The following is a 15,143-nucleotide window of genomic DNA, read 5'->3' as shown; positions in this document are numbered from 1 at the left end:
TCCGGCCATGGGGTTCAAAATTGACCTTTACAATGTGGTCATTACACTGCAATACCTTTACACGGTAAGTCTTAACAACAAATTCCACTAGGGGGCGCTGAGGTATTGGAAATACATTTCCAACACCTTCCCTACTGTTGCGCAAACTGGAGTAGGAATAGTAAATACTATTCCCAAGCTCAGCGCGCCCCCTAGTGGAAGTCGTTGTAAAGACTTGCGATGTAATACATCGCGTACTAACAACTCAGTCATTGTAACAACCTCGTTGTAATGGCACGCAACGTATTAAATCGCGTTGTAATGTTCCATATTCGCTTAACAATAACTACACAGTTATGTCTTCCATGTCCTGGGGGCATTTTATAAATTGTGAAAAGGTTCTACTTGTGTATCTTGACTTTTACTGCTTCACACCAAAAACAAGTGTTAAGATTTTGTTTTCTTAAATTACTATAGTGGAAGCAGTTCAATGGCAGAAGATGAGCCAACTTCTTCCTGCCTCTCAGACTATAGGCAAATATCTGATCACCAGGATTTCTTAAATATGTTGTATCAGCATTGGAACATTAAGCTGCCTTTTTCCTATGAGTTTCTTGATTGCAATAGGCTCTGTACAAGTTAGATTTGCACAATTTACCATTTAAAAAACAACATGAGACTCCAGTTGATATGGGGTTGCTTTTCTTCACCTCACCCAGCAGATTGATCCACCCTTGGCTTGTGTAACCATGCATTGAAAAAATTCATCAATCCAGTCTCAGCTGCTTAAAAGCGGAGTTACTTCCTTAGTTCAATTATAAACGTGTTTTGCAAAAGAAGATAGTTTCCTAGTTTGTAGCACTCTAAAGATTTTCCCATTCTCTTTCAAAAGACCCTTCCTTCAGTCACTACCTAGGCCAACACTGGCTTGCACTGCAACCTTTACTGTTCATGTTCCTAATTGCTGGACAGTTCTTGCAGTGTGATTAGATACATCCTAAACGGTAAAAAGATAATACTTTTGTGGCATAATATCTAGACCAAATTGCAAAAAATTGTTCACTGAGGAACTTTAAGCGAGAAAACATATAATTGTAATTGAACATGTAAAATGTTTGAAGACATTTAGTTAGACCTTTCGAGACACATAGACATGCTAATGTTCTCTAATAATTAGTAAAACTTGCCTTTTAATTCTAACTGTAAATTCATTGATTTGTACCACATGCTAAGTGTGATCCACAAGAAAGAGACACCCTAGATGTATCCCAAACATTAACACTAACGTGTAGGCTGTCCCTTAACATAATGCTACTTTAAGCACATTTGATAATGGTGTACTGTCAGGGTATTGATACAATGTTCAGTATTGAGTTTTTATACCAGCAGCATGTGTATAGTTTGAATAATGCTACTCCTCATGTTCACAGGTTTGTAGATCAAGAAAATGGGTGTGAAAGGTACAACACTAATGTACGTAGTTCGACTTGTAATAGAAAGGAATCACTCGGCTTTCCACCTCACTCCATCTCATAGAGACACCATGTTTCCGATGCTGTACTTTGATTTGACAGCATAATGTATTCCAGGAGTTTAATCTTGTGTGCTTTGGTTGCACCAATTGGCCTGGCACCCATTTTGACAATACATTGTGAAAGGAGCAGAGCACTAAAAAAGTAATTACTCGAGTGAGGTGACTATTCTACACTAGCCCAGACACAACTTTGTAATCTAATTGTCTATATGAAAATGCAATCAGTATTTACATAAGGAGTTCTGAATCAAAGAAGTTTACCTCTTTTTGTGCTTTGTGCATGAGTAAATCAGAGTTAGGAGTGAAAAAGGTGAGTGATGAAAGGGAAATAGGACAAGGATTAGGATCACTTGAACACTGACTGTCAGAACTTTGTGGTAAGCAAGGACTGAAAAGTATATACTTAATAGAGAAGGCATAAATACCCCATGCTAAACCCATACCTACATGTCGTACTCCTGCTGATTGCCAACCCCACAGCATGGAAATCTACAATAATTTGTAACTGTCCTTCCATACAAATGGGTATTTGTATGTATCCCTTAAAAGTCCGAAATCTATGTAAATAGGAGGTAACATATGACGTATACATTTTCACTGTTTTAAAAAAATATCAGTCAATTGATCCCAAATCAACTCTATTTAGAAAAATTGAGTAAAATGAAAAAAAAGAATCACACTCAAATGACAAACAGTCTGTAAAACCAGAGCGATGCAATTTCAAAGATTTAAGGTAAGTATAGCACTTAAAAGCACAAAGTGCCAGTCATGGTTATCTGTTCATGTGAGACTGGGTATGTCACAAGTTCAGGCCGGCCGCGATGGAGTGTGGCCCGGATACAAGAACCAGGTTAGTTCCACTTAAAATGTTACCTTCTAAAGTGTAGCCCAAAAAGTTCAGTTTGCAGTGGAGGAGGCTGCAAGGAGCAGGGAGAGCATCACAGCTCATCGTTGCTGTAGGGCAGGGTTCTCCAAAGTAGGTCCTGGCCAGATTTTTAAGATAACTACATTTATCTAAATGTGTTTGTTCTAAAAATCTTGCATAGACCCAGCCCTCCAGGCTCGAATTTGGAGAACCATGCTGTAGACAGAACAGGCTGGGTGTCGTGAGTGGTCGTCGATGTAGCTTGAAGATCATGCCAAGCATCACAGACAGTTGCTGGATATTCATGTTTGCAGTAACGGCAGGCTGTACATGGTGTAGCATCAAGTGCAGATCTCTTGTTGCCAGTCGTTGTTGGGGTTCGCAGTAGCACGAATAGTCTGGTTCACCTGGGCTTCGCATTGGCATTCGCAGTGGGCTGCAAGATCTTGGCAGAAATCAGTCCGTTTGCAGTAGTGAAGAGCCCAAAACTTCAGGATTTCACCTTTTCTTCGAGGAGGACCTCAATTGTTGTCACATCAAGGGTCCAGGGCTTGGAAGCTGAAGCCAACAGGACTCGGGCATGTGCAGTGCAGCAGGTCAGCTGGGCAGTGGAAGAGAGGCCTCTGGAGCTTGTTATGTTCTGTAGCTCAAAACAGGAGGTCATCTGGCTGACTCTTGGTATGAAGGATGCAGGTCCAGTCTTCCTTCTTGGACAGCAGAGGAAGCCTCAATTAGCAGGGCAGTCTTATTTAGTATCCACTGGTCCAGGAGTGAACTGAAGAGTGATCCCATATTTATACCTGGTGCCCCCATTAAAGTGGTAGAAGCTTCTGGAGGCTTTCCCCCCACAGAGGTGTCTGCAATTTCCTGCTTCCCAGCCATTGCCCCCCAGTCTGTCTGGGGGAATAATAGTTTTGTGTGAGTGTGCTGTGCCAGTGCATTTGAAGTACAAGTGTGGTAGGTGACAGCTCTACCCCCCCTCCCATCCCATCAAGTCAGGGTGGCCCATCCTGCCAAAACCCACATCCTCTATTTCAATACTGTCTGAGAGGAATACAGAAAGGCCAACTGCACCAAGTCATATGACACAGGAAATTGGCTGCAATCACCAAATAGGTAGGACAAGAAAATGCAAAACTTTCTAAAAGTGACATTTTCAGAATTGTGACATAAAATCCGACTTCAATATTAAAGGGGGTTTTATATTAAAATTCTTCAGACACTATACATAAAGGTCCTACCTGCTCCCTAACAAAAGTATTCACTTATTAAACGTAATAAGGTAACCCAATGCTATCCTATAAGAAGAGGTTGGCTTCACAATAGTGAAAAAAATGAATTTGAGAGTTTTGTTTACTTTCAGGACATGTGACTTAAAACTACGTGCCCAACCTTTTAAATACACCACACCCTGCCCTATGGGCTGTTTTGAGCCTACACTGTGGGTGACCTATATGTATTAAAAAAAGAATGCTTCGACCTGGAAAAAGGTTTATTTTGACAGGTTGATCTAGCAGTTTAAAACTGCACACACAGGATTCAATGGCAGACTAGAGACATGCTTAAAATGGCTACCTAAATGGGTGGCACTATGTGCTACAGGCCTGCTGGTAGCATTTAATGTACAGGCCCTGGGTGCCTGTAGTACCACAACCAGAGACTTGCAAGTACATTGAATAGGCCTTTTGGGTGTAAGCCAATTTTACCATGTTTAAAGGGGAGTGCACAAGCACGTTGGCACTGGTTAGCAAATTTAAAGTGCATAGAGTTTTTTAAAAGGCAACAAAAACTGGTTCAGAAAACAGGAAGGGGGACAAAAAGTTTGGGGGTGACTGCAGAGAGGACCAGTTCCAGCATATACTAAACAGATTTCCTTGAAAAATTGTATGCAGTTTTGAGGATAAAGAAGGTATAGTTTATGTTGCTGTGCTTTACTTGCTTAATTTTTTTTAGAGATATTCTTGTGAGTCATTGTTAGGAAATATGAGTTCTTGACATTTTACAAGACCTTGTAGAAACAATGGCCAATAGTGCAGCTGTTGGATGGAATGAGCCTGGTTTAAACCATTTTGCCCCTCACCCGTGCTCACAAATTGTTTTTATGGCATTTGTCCTTTGTTTTATATATAAAGTTCAGCCCATTACATTCAGTCCCATCTTTCTAACGTCTGATTTTTTGCTTTTTTTGTCTTTAAAATTGGGAAATGTCTGTGAATATTTTTTTTCCGATAAGTTTACAAAATATAAAAGCATACATCTTCCACAAAGCAAGGGCACAATAATGGGTAAACCAGTAACATTTGCTGTTTTACCAGTAATATGATGTATAACAGATGGGTTTTATAATTGATACTTTTCTCTCCAATTACAACTGTTCATTTAATGAATCATCACTTTTATTGGGAGCTAGAAGATGATTTCTAGACTAAAAAACAAGCAAACCACTATTCAGTGCTTTGAAGGTAAAGAGCTGTGAAAGAGATGCATCTGTGTTCCAATATAAGATTTCGCATCCCATCATAATTCCTTCATCCAATCACTCCAGTCAGACCGCGGACCCTTTTCTTACTTTTTCAATCCTTTTCTAACCAATGAGCATTCCCAGATGTCCTTAAGACAAGCTGGACCCTTCACATACCAAAGAAACCATCCCTGGACCCAGCTGACCTCTCCAAATTCCACCCTATTACTCACCTACCATTCATAGGGAAAATCATTGAGAAAGCAGCCACCTCCCTCCTTCAGGAGCACATCTGTAAGAATAATCTTCTTCAGGACTACCAATAAGGCTGCAGGCCATGCTGCAGCACTGAGACAGCGACACACCAAATAGAGAGCAACACCTGCCTCCTCGATGACTGGAACAACCACTTCCTCCTGGTCCTGCTTGAGCTCTCTGCAACCTTCGACACAGTCAGCCATTCAACTGTGATAAACACCCCGAAAACACGCATCGGATTTTCAGGCACTGTCTTGAAATCATTCCTGTTCTAACTCACAAACTGGTGCCAGCTGTTTCAAATAGGGTCTTCCAGATGAGGGACACTCTCCGCAGTTTGCAGAGTCTCCATCCTCTCATCCATCATCTTTACCCTGTACGTGGAACACCTTCGATCAATTCTATCAATTATTGCATGCCGCAACATCAAGATCCATCAATATGCAGAAAACAACTAACTGGCTAAAACTATCCTTACCCAAAAACATACAGACCGTGCCTCTAACTAATCCAGTCTTGGATGTCACTACATTTGTGAAGCTAAACCTCACATAATCTTAATTCCTCCTGTTTTCCACCAGCACCAAACAACTCAGATTCAAGCTGGGCTCCCTTCCTCAAACCTACCAGTTTAAACTCCAGGTTGAGAAACGATGCATAATCTCTGGGATTTTCTTTTGGCACAGACCTCTGTCAAGCAACATATCACCAGGAAGACCGACAGCTTGGTTCGAACTCTCTCAAAAAACGACTTCAGAACAAATGTAGAAGTCCTACTCCTCTCCAGTCTGGGCAGAATGACATCCTTCTCAGTGGCCTTCTGGTGCCACCCCTCCACTCCAGAAATGCATCAGACATCAAGCGGCACAGCTGATTAATGGCTCAAAATAATTCACATACATCACTCACATGTTAGAAAATGTTCATTGGCTCCTCCTTCCATCCCAGATAATCTTCGAGTTCAGCTGCACCTCTTATAAATCCCTCAACACCAAAACCCCTGCTTACCTGGTAAACAAACTAGCCACTTTTAATGGATAGGGCCACACCAGCATCTTCATATTGTCAGATTGGAGTTGAAATACTCGAATAAGGAAAAGGTGAGAAAGCAATCCTCCTGCTTTCAAGCTCCCTGGATCTAGACACACTCATACCTATCCGCATCAGATCACCACAAGCTCTATTACAATTCAGAAAAAAGCTGAAGACACACCTCCTTAGGAGAGCTACCCCACACCTGGGGGTATACCAATGCTCGTCCGCAGGGATTGGGTCTTCCCGGTTAAGTGTGCTTGTACTAGGTTCTTGCTCTATAAATACCAACTCGTACATATATTTTGGTATGAATACACTATGCGCTGTTCTTTCATGCACTAACCTTTTCAGAGTCATAAATACGTTACTTGAATTGAATTCACAGATTTCAACCTTTTGCTTGCCTTTTTTAACAGGATTTGTCTTCACAATTACGGGAGGCAGAAGAAGCTCACAGCACTTTACAGGCAGAATGTGACCAGTATAGAACAATTCTTGCAGAAACTGTAAGTTTGCGAATCCTCCTTGATTTCAGTAAGAATATACTGCACTGTTTTTTTTGTTACTGCTAATATGTCTGACTTTGCCCAGTTGACAGATGTTTTTTTCTTTTATTGATAATAACAATAACGTGAGTAGCATTATGCAAATACATTCACAGTTGGTTTGATTGAGTCATGACATTTCGGTCAGATAAGTTTGAATTATGATTAACAAAGCACCTACCACTAAAACACCCTTTATTATATCTGTGGTTTTGTCTACCCTCACCTTCAAGAAAGTATGAGAACAACCGTCATCATGGATTCCATTCCATATTTAACTAAAGTGATCCACAGCATCTTTCTCTATACCAGTGGAGTGGTCCTTGAACATAGGCAGAGTTCAGTAGGACTTTTAAAGACCTTGACCATAAGCCCACAGTGGGGCACAGAAGGCCTGCCATTGTCTGGTTTTATTTCCTGCCATCTAGTTTGGTAGCATACATATGGTTTGTCACTGAAGAAAGCATCCAACTGGAAGCTGAAGTTTGAAAAATTGCTAAAGGTAAGAAGAATATTAGCACCAGAGAACTCTTCAACAAATATATAGGACAGAAATCGACATACAATTTTTCTTGACTTTATCTGAACTTTGACCATAGGGGGAAGGAGTTTTATATATAATAACTTTTGATAGTGGTGTTATTTTTCTGTGTTTGTTTTACTAGTCCTATTTGTGGTTTATGGTGATCGATAGAACACCCTTTAGGGTCTCCCCTAGGTGTCCCTTAGAGTTAGTGTTAATTTTTTAGGCCATTGAGCTCTAAAACTCAAAAAGAAAAGCTTTGACCATGCTACATCATTACATTAATATCCAACTGCAGAAGACCACAGGTTTTCATGCATGGCACAGAATCTGGGTTTTCGCTTTAATTGTGGATGCACCAATTTGGCAGTGGGAGAATGGTTTTCTGATTAAGATTAGAAACGGAGGAGAAATCCGAGGTTACAAATGCCCTCAGTACCGAGGGCTATGTTTTGATGTCGGAAATCGAAAACTAGAATGCCACAGTCAGACAGTTTTAGAATCTAACCTAAATCTTCAAAACAAACTTGGACTTCTAATGCAATTGTTGTTGAGAGACAGATCCCACAGTACATAGATTTACAATAGAGAAAACCGAGCCTATTAAGTTTTGTTCACCTCTGCTAATGCATTCCTCTCATGTCACATCCGCAGGAATTTGAGATCTTGAGTATATTCATGAACCACAAGACACTGAGACGATGATTGAAATGAAGACCTATAGGAGGAGAGCACAATCACTTGAGCAGAGGACATAGCTTACCTCTGGCTGCCTGTCCACCAAATATTATCATTTATGCAGTTCTGAAAATAGCTGCTGATAAGTATGAGTGCAAATAGGAGAGGGGCAGGAAGAGTCTTGTTTCTTACAATTTGCACAAAGTCCCCAGTAGAGAATAAGGCTCACCAGGGGTAGAAAAACTCAAATATCAACTGCAGGTAGAGGAAATGTAGGTTGTCACCACAGTGCCCTATATACATATGGATGCATTGGGAACCTGACACACTCATAATTTTCTCTGCCAGAAAAATCTATCAAGTTCACAGCTACTACAGATCTATCCCTGACAAAGAAAAGAAGAGACTGCAAGCTATAGGAAAGATTGCCTGCAGATAAATTAATGACAAATTTTGAGTATGAAAACATTATTAAGTAGATTTGGCTATAAGAAGTGTAGGAATTGAGGTGTTCTTACAACAGCTTTCAGATGAACACAAGAAAAGGGTGAAAGTCATTATACAAAATGGAAATATTAATAGCAAAACTTGTTTCTACTCACTTTTGGAAGAAGTTATGCGTAGCAGTCAATTTAGCACAGGTTCAGTCTTCGAAGGCATGCCCGGCCCACTGTGTCAGTATTTAGGCCTAACGACCAAAGCAATGTAATATAAATGCTTTCCGAATGTGAACATCTTTTTAGCCCCATCTATGGGAAGCTTTTTTCTGCCTGCTGTCATGGATCTTTTGAAGACAATATAATACATATATCCTTCTGAGGCCCCACATAAGGGGACTATTTTCCCTTTTTTCTTTCTGCATTCCATGGGAGTACATGCATCGTTTTGCTCTCTCCTCTGTGTGCTACTTTCCCTCACATCACTGCTCATGTTGCTGGTTCCTCCCAAACTTGTTCGTTGTTTCACCCACTCCTACCTGTCTTGGTCGGTTTTATTTAATCGCCACCTCCGCCCCCAATCAACTCCACTTTTGCTCCCCTCTTTCCAGATACATTTGTTTTAAATATATACCTTTTTTTAGAGGCCCACATATTGCAGTTTGCTGCAGGGCCACTCTTTTTTTAGGGAAAAAGTAGTGATTTGTATATATTTTTTAATTTACCATTTTAAGATGGGGCTACACCATCTTGAAATTGTAAGTTACACTAAAAACAAAATGGCCACTGTGTCATGACTTTTACGTCCCCATGCTGGGGGGAGCTGTAGTGACACATATGTGTGCATGCATGTGCTCACAGATTTCTCATTTTTTCAGCATCAATAATGAATATTCGTTCCCCCCAGTTATGAACAGAAATTGGTAAAACAAGTAGGCCTCCATTGGTAAAGCCAAAAGGCAAACATTTTGACTTTGCAAGTGTTTGTTCCTACACATGACACTCTTGTGCTTCCCTGGTGATTAGAAGGAGTGTAAATTATAAAAGAAATGAATGCACAAAAGCTTAAAGTAAGATCATCTCCTTGCACATTACCATTAACAGAAAATGGAATCTGAACATGGCAGTCGCACAGGGAGGATATTAAGGCTTACCACAGTGCTTAACTTTAGCCGACGGATGCCAATAGTGACCACCGGCACTTATTTTTCTGCATCAGACATTTACTGCAAATAATAGAGAGAAAAACAAACAAAACAGAAAGACGGAGGAAGATAATGACAGCAAAACAGTCATAAGGGAGAAAGAAGTAACCTGTGAGAGTGAGATAGAGGGCCAGGGAGTGTGGTGATGAGTTAAAGGGGCACGAGGGGCATGCTGCCTAGGTATTGGGAATGCAACTTTAAATCGCTCTGACCATGGAGGAAGGAGCAGAGCTCTATGCAGCGGCACTCCTTCTTTTACAAATTAAGTACTGGACCATCATTGTTATCATGAGTCATGCTGACGGCTTGTATGGTAGGCACTCAAAATGTATTAATTTATTCAGCATGTTCCTTGATGGCAGAACAACGCACAGCCTGTGAATCTACAGTAATTTCAAGCGTTAAAACGGTTGCGGGAGGGAACTAACTGTTTCTTTATTTACTAGAGCTACTAGCAGTTGACTAAAACTGCAAGATACTTTAGGTGTGTGTCATGCCTTCCTGTGGGTAACCAAATAAGGCAGGAAAATGATACACATTTAATGAAATGCCATTGCTCCTAATTATAGGAGTAAATGAACATAAGAGTTGAATGTGGTCTTGTGTTATATTGAGCTCTAGTAACTAACTGCATGATCTCCTCTCCTAAAACAGAAGGAACGTTTAAAAAGCTGACCTCCATAATGCGTTTTACTCTATCAATACAGGAAGGAATGCTCCGAAATCTACAGAGAAGTGTTGAACAAGAGGAACTGGTATGGAAAGCTAAATTAGCGAAGTCTGAGGCAGACCTAAATGAGGTATATTGCAGACAACGGTATTATGGTTGGTTTTGTGTATGTCAGGAATGCATTTGATATGCTTCAGAGTTCTATAATAAATGGGAAATCTCATGCACTAAACGTATACCAGCAACCACTTCCATCCCTAAACCTCTGGCTACTGAGCCATCATGATAAGCAATTTTAACCAATGTTGTACAGGTTTGAGCCTCTGGACACTGTCAAACTTCTGACCACTTTTCCCAAAGAAAAAGATGGGGCACCAGAAGACATCTCTGTGACAAAGATAGTTTATTCCAAATATCCTGAGAATAAGTACTTTTGCCTCACTAATTGTAAAGAACATTAGATACATTCATATCAAACTCATCCTGTCATAATGAAGTCACTGAATAGCAGCACTATTTATACAGGTGAGCACATTCATAGTGTCACTGGTGTTGTACGGTGCTCTACACAGGAGCTGCTCTTCATCTAAACTGAATATATATATGTGTGTGTGTGTGTGTGTGTATATATATATATGTATATGTATATGTATATATATATAGAGAGAGAGAGAGAGAGAGAGAGAGAGAGAGAAAAAAGACGTGCCAAAACTCGTCTTTCAGTGCTTGTTTGTGGCAAATAAAGAAAATGTAAAAGCTCCCATGAGTGCGCTTCAGCCAGCTAGGATCTGGTTGCAATTTGGGTGTCTCTCTCTATCTATCTATCTATCTATATATCTCTCTATCTATATATCTCTCTATCTATATATCTCTCTCTCTATATCTCTATATCTCTCTCGGTCTATATCTCTCTCTCGATCGATATCTCTCTCGATCGATATCTCTCTCTCGATCGATATCTCTCTCTCGATCTATATCTCTCTCTCGATCTATATCTCTCTCTCTCTCGATCTATATCTCTCTCTCGATCTATATCTCTCTCTCTCTCTCTCGATCTATATCTCTCTCTCTCTCTCTCGATCTATATCTCTATATCTCTCTCGATCTATATCTCTAAATCTCTCTCTCTATATCTCTATATCTCTCGCTCTCTATATCTCTATATCTCTATATCTCTCGATCTATATCTCTATATCTCTCTCTCTCCCTCTCGATCTATATCTCTCTCTCTCTCTCGATCTATATCTCTATATATCAAAATAACTAGCAGCCCGTCCCGACATTGTCCAGGGATGAAATGTAATGAACCGTGATTGGGCGCTTGTGAAAGCCGCGCCCCTTTCTTGAAGCCTGTGACAACGCCGAGGCTGACAATGTGCCAGCGAGTGAATTCCGCAGTGTTATGATTAATGTAGCATGATTGGGCGCTTGTGAAATCCGCGGCCCTTTCTTGAAGCCTGCCCCCTGTGAGAACGCCGAGGCTGACAATGTTCTGGCGAGTGAATTGAGTAATGTAGTGTGATTGGGCGCTTGTAAAAGCCGTGCCCCTTTCTTGAAGCCTGCCCCCTGTGAGAACCGAGGCTGACAATGTTCCGGCGAGTGAATTGAGTAATGTAGCGTGATTGGGCGCTTGTGAAAGCCGCGCCCCTTTCTTGAAGCCTTCCCCCTGTGCGAATGCCGAGGCTGACAATGTGCCGGCGAATGAATTGAGTAATGTAGTGTGATTGGGCGCTTGTGAAAGCCGCGCCCCGAAAGCCGCGCCCCTTTCTTGAAGCCTGCTCCCTGTGAGAACGCCGAGGCTGACAATGTGCCGGCGAGTGATTGTGCGCTTCTGAAAGCCACGCCCCTTTGTTTATGCCTGCCCCCCACGCTACTTTGACACGCCCATCACCTGCCCCCACGCTACTTTCACATGCCCATCGCTCACAGCAGAACACCAACACCCACAAGGGACTACTTTACCCCTAAGGTTGTTTGACCTTTGTAATGTATATGGAGGACAGATGTATAGCCTATGTCCATCTACTGCAACTCCCCTTTACAATGCTGTATTGGGTGTTGTGATTGGTGCTGTACTTCTTGAGATTACCCGCCTCAAAGGTTTCAGCTCTCTCTTTATAATAGTAGTATATAGATACCCTTTCAGGCGTAGAGTGCAGCATAAATTTTGCAAAAAAGAAGCAAAGAACTCTGGGTAGTTCCCAAATGTAGGTAAACCGCTCCAGTATAGAGCACCCTACAACACCAGAGACACTCTAAATTTGCTCACCTCAAATGTCTGCTTTTCTATCAAATTTTTTAGCATAGGTTTAGCACAGTGCAATCCACGCCGAGATAGGAAGGGACAAAGTCTTTTGCCATTTTTACAGCAAAGTCTTTAAGCATAGGTTTAGGACAGCGTTATCCATGCAATGTCAGAAAATGACAAAAGCCTTTTACTACTCTAGGCACAGTATTACAGCTTTGGATTAGTAAAATACCATCCAAGCCAACATGAAATGAATATAAGGTTGGTTTGGATGGTATTTTACTAATCCAAAGTTGTGAAATGACTAAATCCTTTTTCCAATCCAGGCACAGTATTGCAGCATTTGATTAGTAAAATGCCATCCAAGCCAACCTGAAATGAAATTAATAGAAGGTTGGCTTGGATGGTATTTTCCTAAATTATTTTCTTTTGCGCGGTTGCTGCTGTGTAGTTGTAGTACGTAATTTACCATAGGAAGGGTGTTTTTATTTTCCTAATAACTTTGTTGCCATTGGTTGAGTTTTAAAGAAACATAAAAAAAAAAGTTTAAGAAATATCGAAGGGTGTGGGGCAAATGACTGAGTGCTGTGGAGTAATCTGAATTCCGTACATAATGCTTGTATTCAATGCTATTTTGTGGGGTCAAATGCAATGTTGCTCTTTCAGTTGGCTGTGAGTCAATACCGTTATTATCCAATGTCGTATTGCTGGGGTTTTTTTTTGTCAAAACAATAAAAATTGCTTATCAAAAAAAAAAAAAGTTTAGCAACCTGCTTTGCTACCTGGATGGACGTTTTGAGTAACCATGAACTAGGGGACGGGGAAAAGGGTGGTGAGTGAAGTGAGGCGTTACAAAACATAATTTTTCCATATTACATTTTTGGAAGGGGTACAGAAAAAACAGTTGAACGGAATTTCACTAAGTTTGGCTGAAAGTTATACATTTAGTCAGAATGTATGCTCTTTGTTATTTGGTGTAAATCCTTACAGCCTTTTTTGCGAAATCTGCATTCAAAGATCACTTGGGGTTTAAAAAATTGGTATATTTAGGTAGTTGATCCTGCTGCACTCCCGTGGTACCGTAAGTTAAAAAAGAAGAAATTGAGAAATCTGATTGTATGAGAGATTTCTCCTCCCCTGTATTTCTGTGGGACCGAGTGTTCTGATAGGCTGAATGCAACATGAAGAAAAGAGTTCTGACTGCCATTTCAGGACTCTGGGACTCAGTCCCCTTGTCCTAAAATTGAAATTAAAACCAAATATAAGGTGGCAGGGTAGGGGGTACCCTGGCACCCTGCCTCTTCTTTGTGGACCCATGACATGTGCCTGCTAAATACCTCATCTCAAGTAGATTTTTAAGAGAACTTCTTCATTTGTATACAGTAGCCAATTATAAGGCAGTCATTACCAGGGCTTATGGACAACTCTCTGTAGTGTGTAAAACTGCACACATATTCCTGAAATTAGCAGAATGGTGTGCACCATTTTAAGTGTTTGCAATCATACTGTGACTTGAACTGTCCGAGTCACTCACAGATTATATATTGTACAACAATGTATAATGTCTCAGAATTTTCACAGAACCTTTGAAAATAAAAAATATGCACTTTATAAATCTGCAATTTATATAGAAATTATTTACAGCACTGTATAACTCTTTAACGTCAGCATGTACACATGAACCAACAGGTGAATACTATATCCTAAGGAGAAGCTTTAGCTTTTCTCAAACGTTTGGTAACAAACCTTTGAATTAAGATGCAACATATTTGAAACACACCTTTTCATCTAGCATTATTTATTCTAAGTCTCCACCTTTCTTTGATGAAGTTCTTCTTGTAGTTAAAACTTCACTTGTAGCTCAAGTGTGCACCATAACTGTGAGATATTGTGTTCGTTGAGGGGAGAACCCCTACTCAAGCAACATCCACAATCCTTGGCAGGATTAACTACAAAAAGTCACTAAAATAACCTGTGATTAACCCTCTGATAGCTTGGCACAAAAGTAGTCAGGCTTAATTCATAGGCAATGTATAAAGTATTTATGCAGTACTCAAACAGTAATAAAGTGAAAACACAACAAAAAAAGAATCCCACACCATTTTCAGATAATAGGTTACAATTTTAATTATTTATTTGACACCAAAACTACTAAAATCCAATCCAGGAGAGCCAGAGATAGGCAATTAAAAAAATGTGAGGTATGTATAGCTCCTAAAAGCACTCTCGTGGCTATCTGGCTATGCAAGGCAGGATGGAAGTCACAAGTTGCTTCTAATCGCGATGGAGCGGCCAGATGCAAAGACCAGGGTAGAAAACATTACCTTCGAAAGTCTAGCGAGAAGAATCAATTATCGGAGTAGTAGGAGACCGCACAAAGAGCAGGCCGGGCATCGCATACAGTCGTCGCTTTAGCGCAAAGATCCTGCCGGGTGTTGCGGACAGTTGTGGCTGGATATATGCGTGGACAGTCACTGCAGGCTGTCAGTGCTGTAGCACCAAGTGCAGATCTCACATTGCCGGTCATTGCTAGTGGTCATTGTAGCGCACAGGGTTGGGTTCACCAGAGTATCACTCGGGCGGCAAGATCTTGGCTCATAGAGGCCAGTTTGCGGTCGCAAAGTGCCCAAAACTTCAGGATGTCTTTTCTTCAAGGGGGAGCTCAATTGATGCCACACCAGGGGTCCATGTCCTGATAACCTCTT

General features: G+C 40.8%; 1 protein-coding gene across 6 annotated transcripts in view; it reads left to right on the top strand.

Moving 5' to 3' along the window:
* Positions 1 to 15,143, top strand: part of RRBP1 (ribosome binding protein 1) — a 292,620-nt gene that overhangs the window by 221,594 nt on the left and 55,883 nt on the right. For all 6 annotated transcript variants that reach the window (XM_078648944.1, XM_078648942.1, XM_078648940.1 and 3 more), the window contains exons 23-24: positions 6,549 to 6,638; positions 10,228 to 10,320. In XM_078648944.1, coding sequence (XP_078505070.1) covers positions 6,549 to 6,638; positions 10,228 to 10,320 — 183 coding nt within the window. The remainder of the gene's footprint in view (positions 1 to 6,548; positions 6,639 to 10,227; positions 10,321 to 15,143) is intronic.

Source organism: Lissotriton helveticus, chromosome 6, assembly GCF_964261635.1.
Source record: "Lissotriton helveticus chromosome 6, aLisHel1.1, whole genome shotgun sequence".
In the NCBI taxonomy this organism is placed as follows: Eukaryota; Metazoa; Chordata; class Amphibia; order Caudata; family Salamandridae; genus Lissotriton; species Lissotriton helveticus.
Note: the sequence above shows the minus strand (reverse complement) of the source record. Positions and strands in the feature narration are given on the sequence as shown.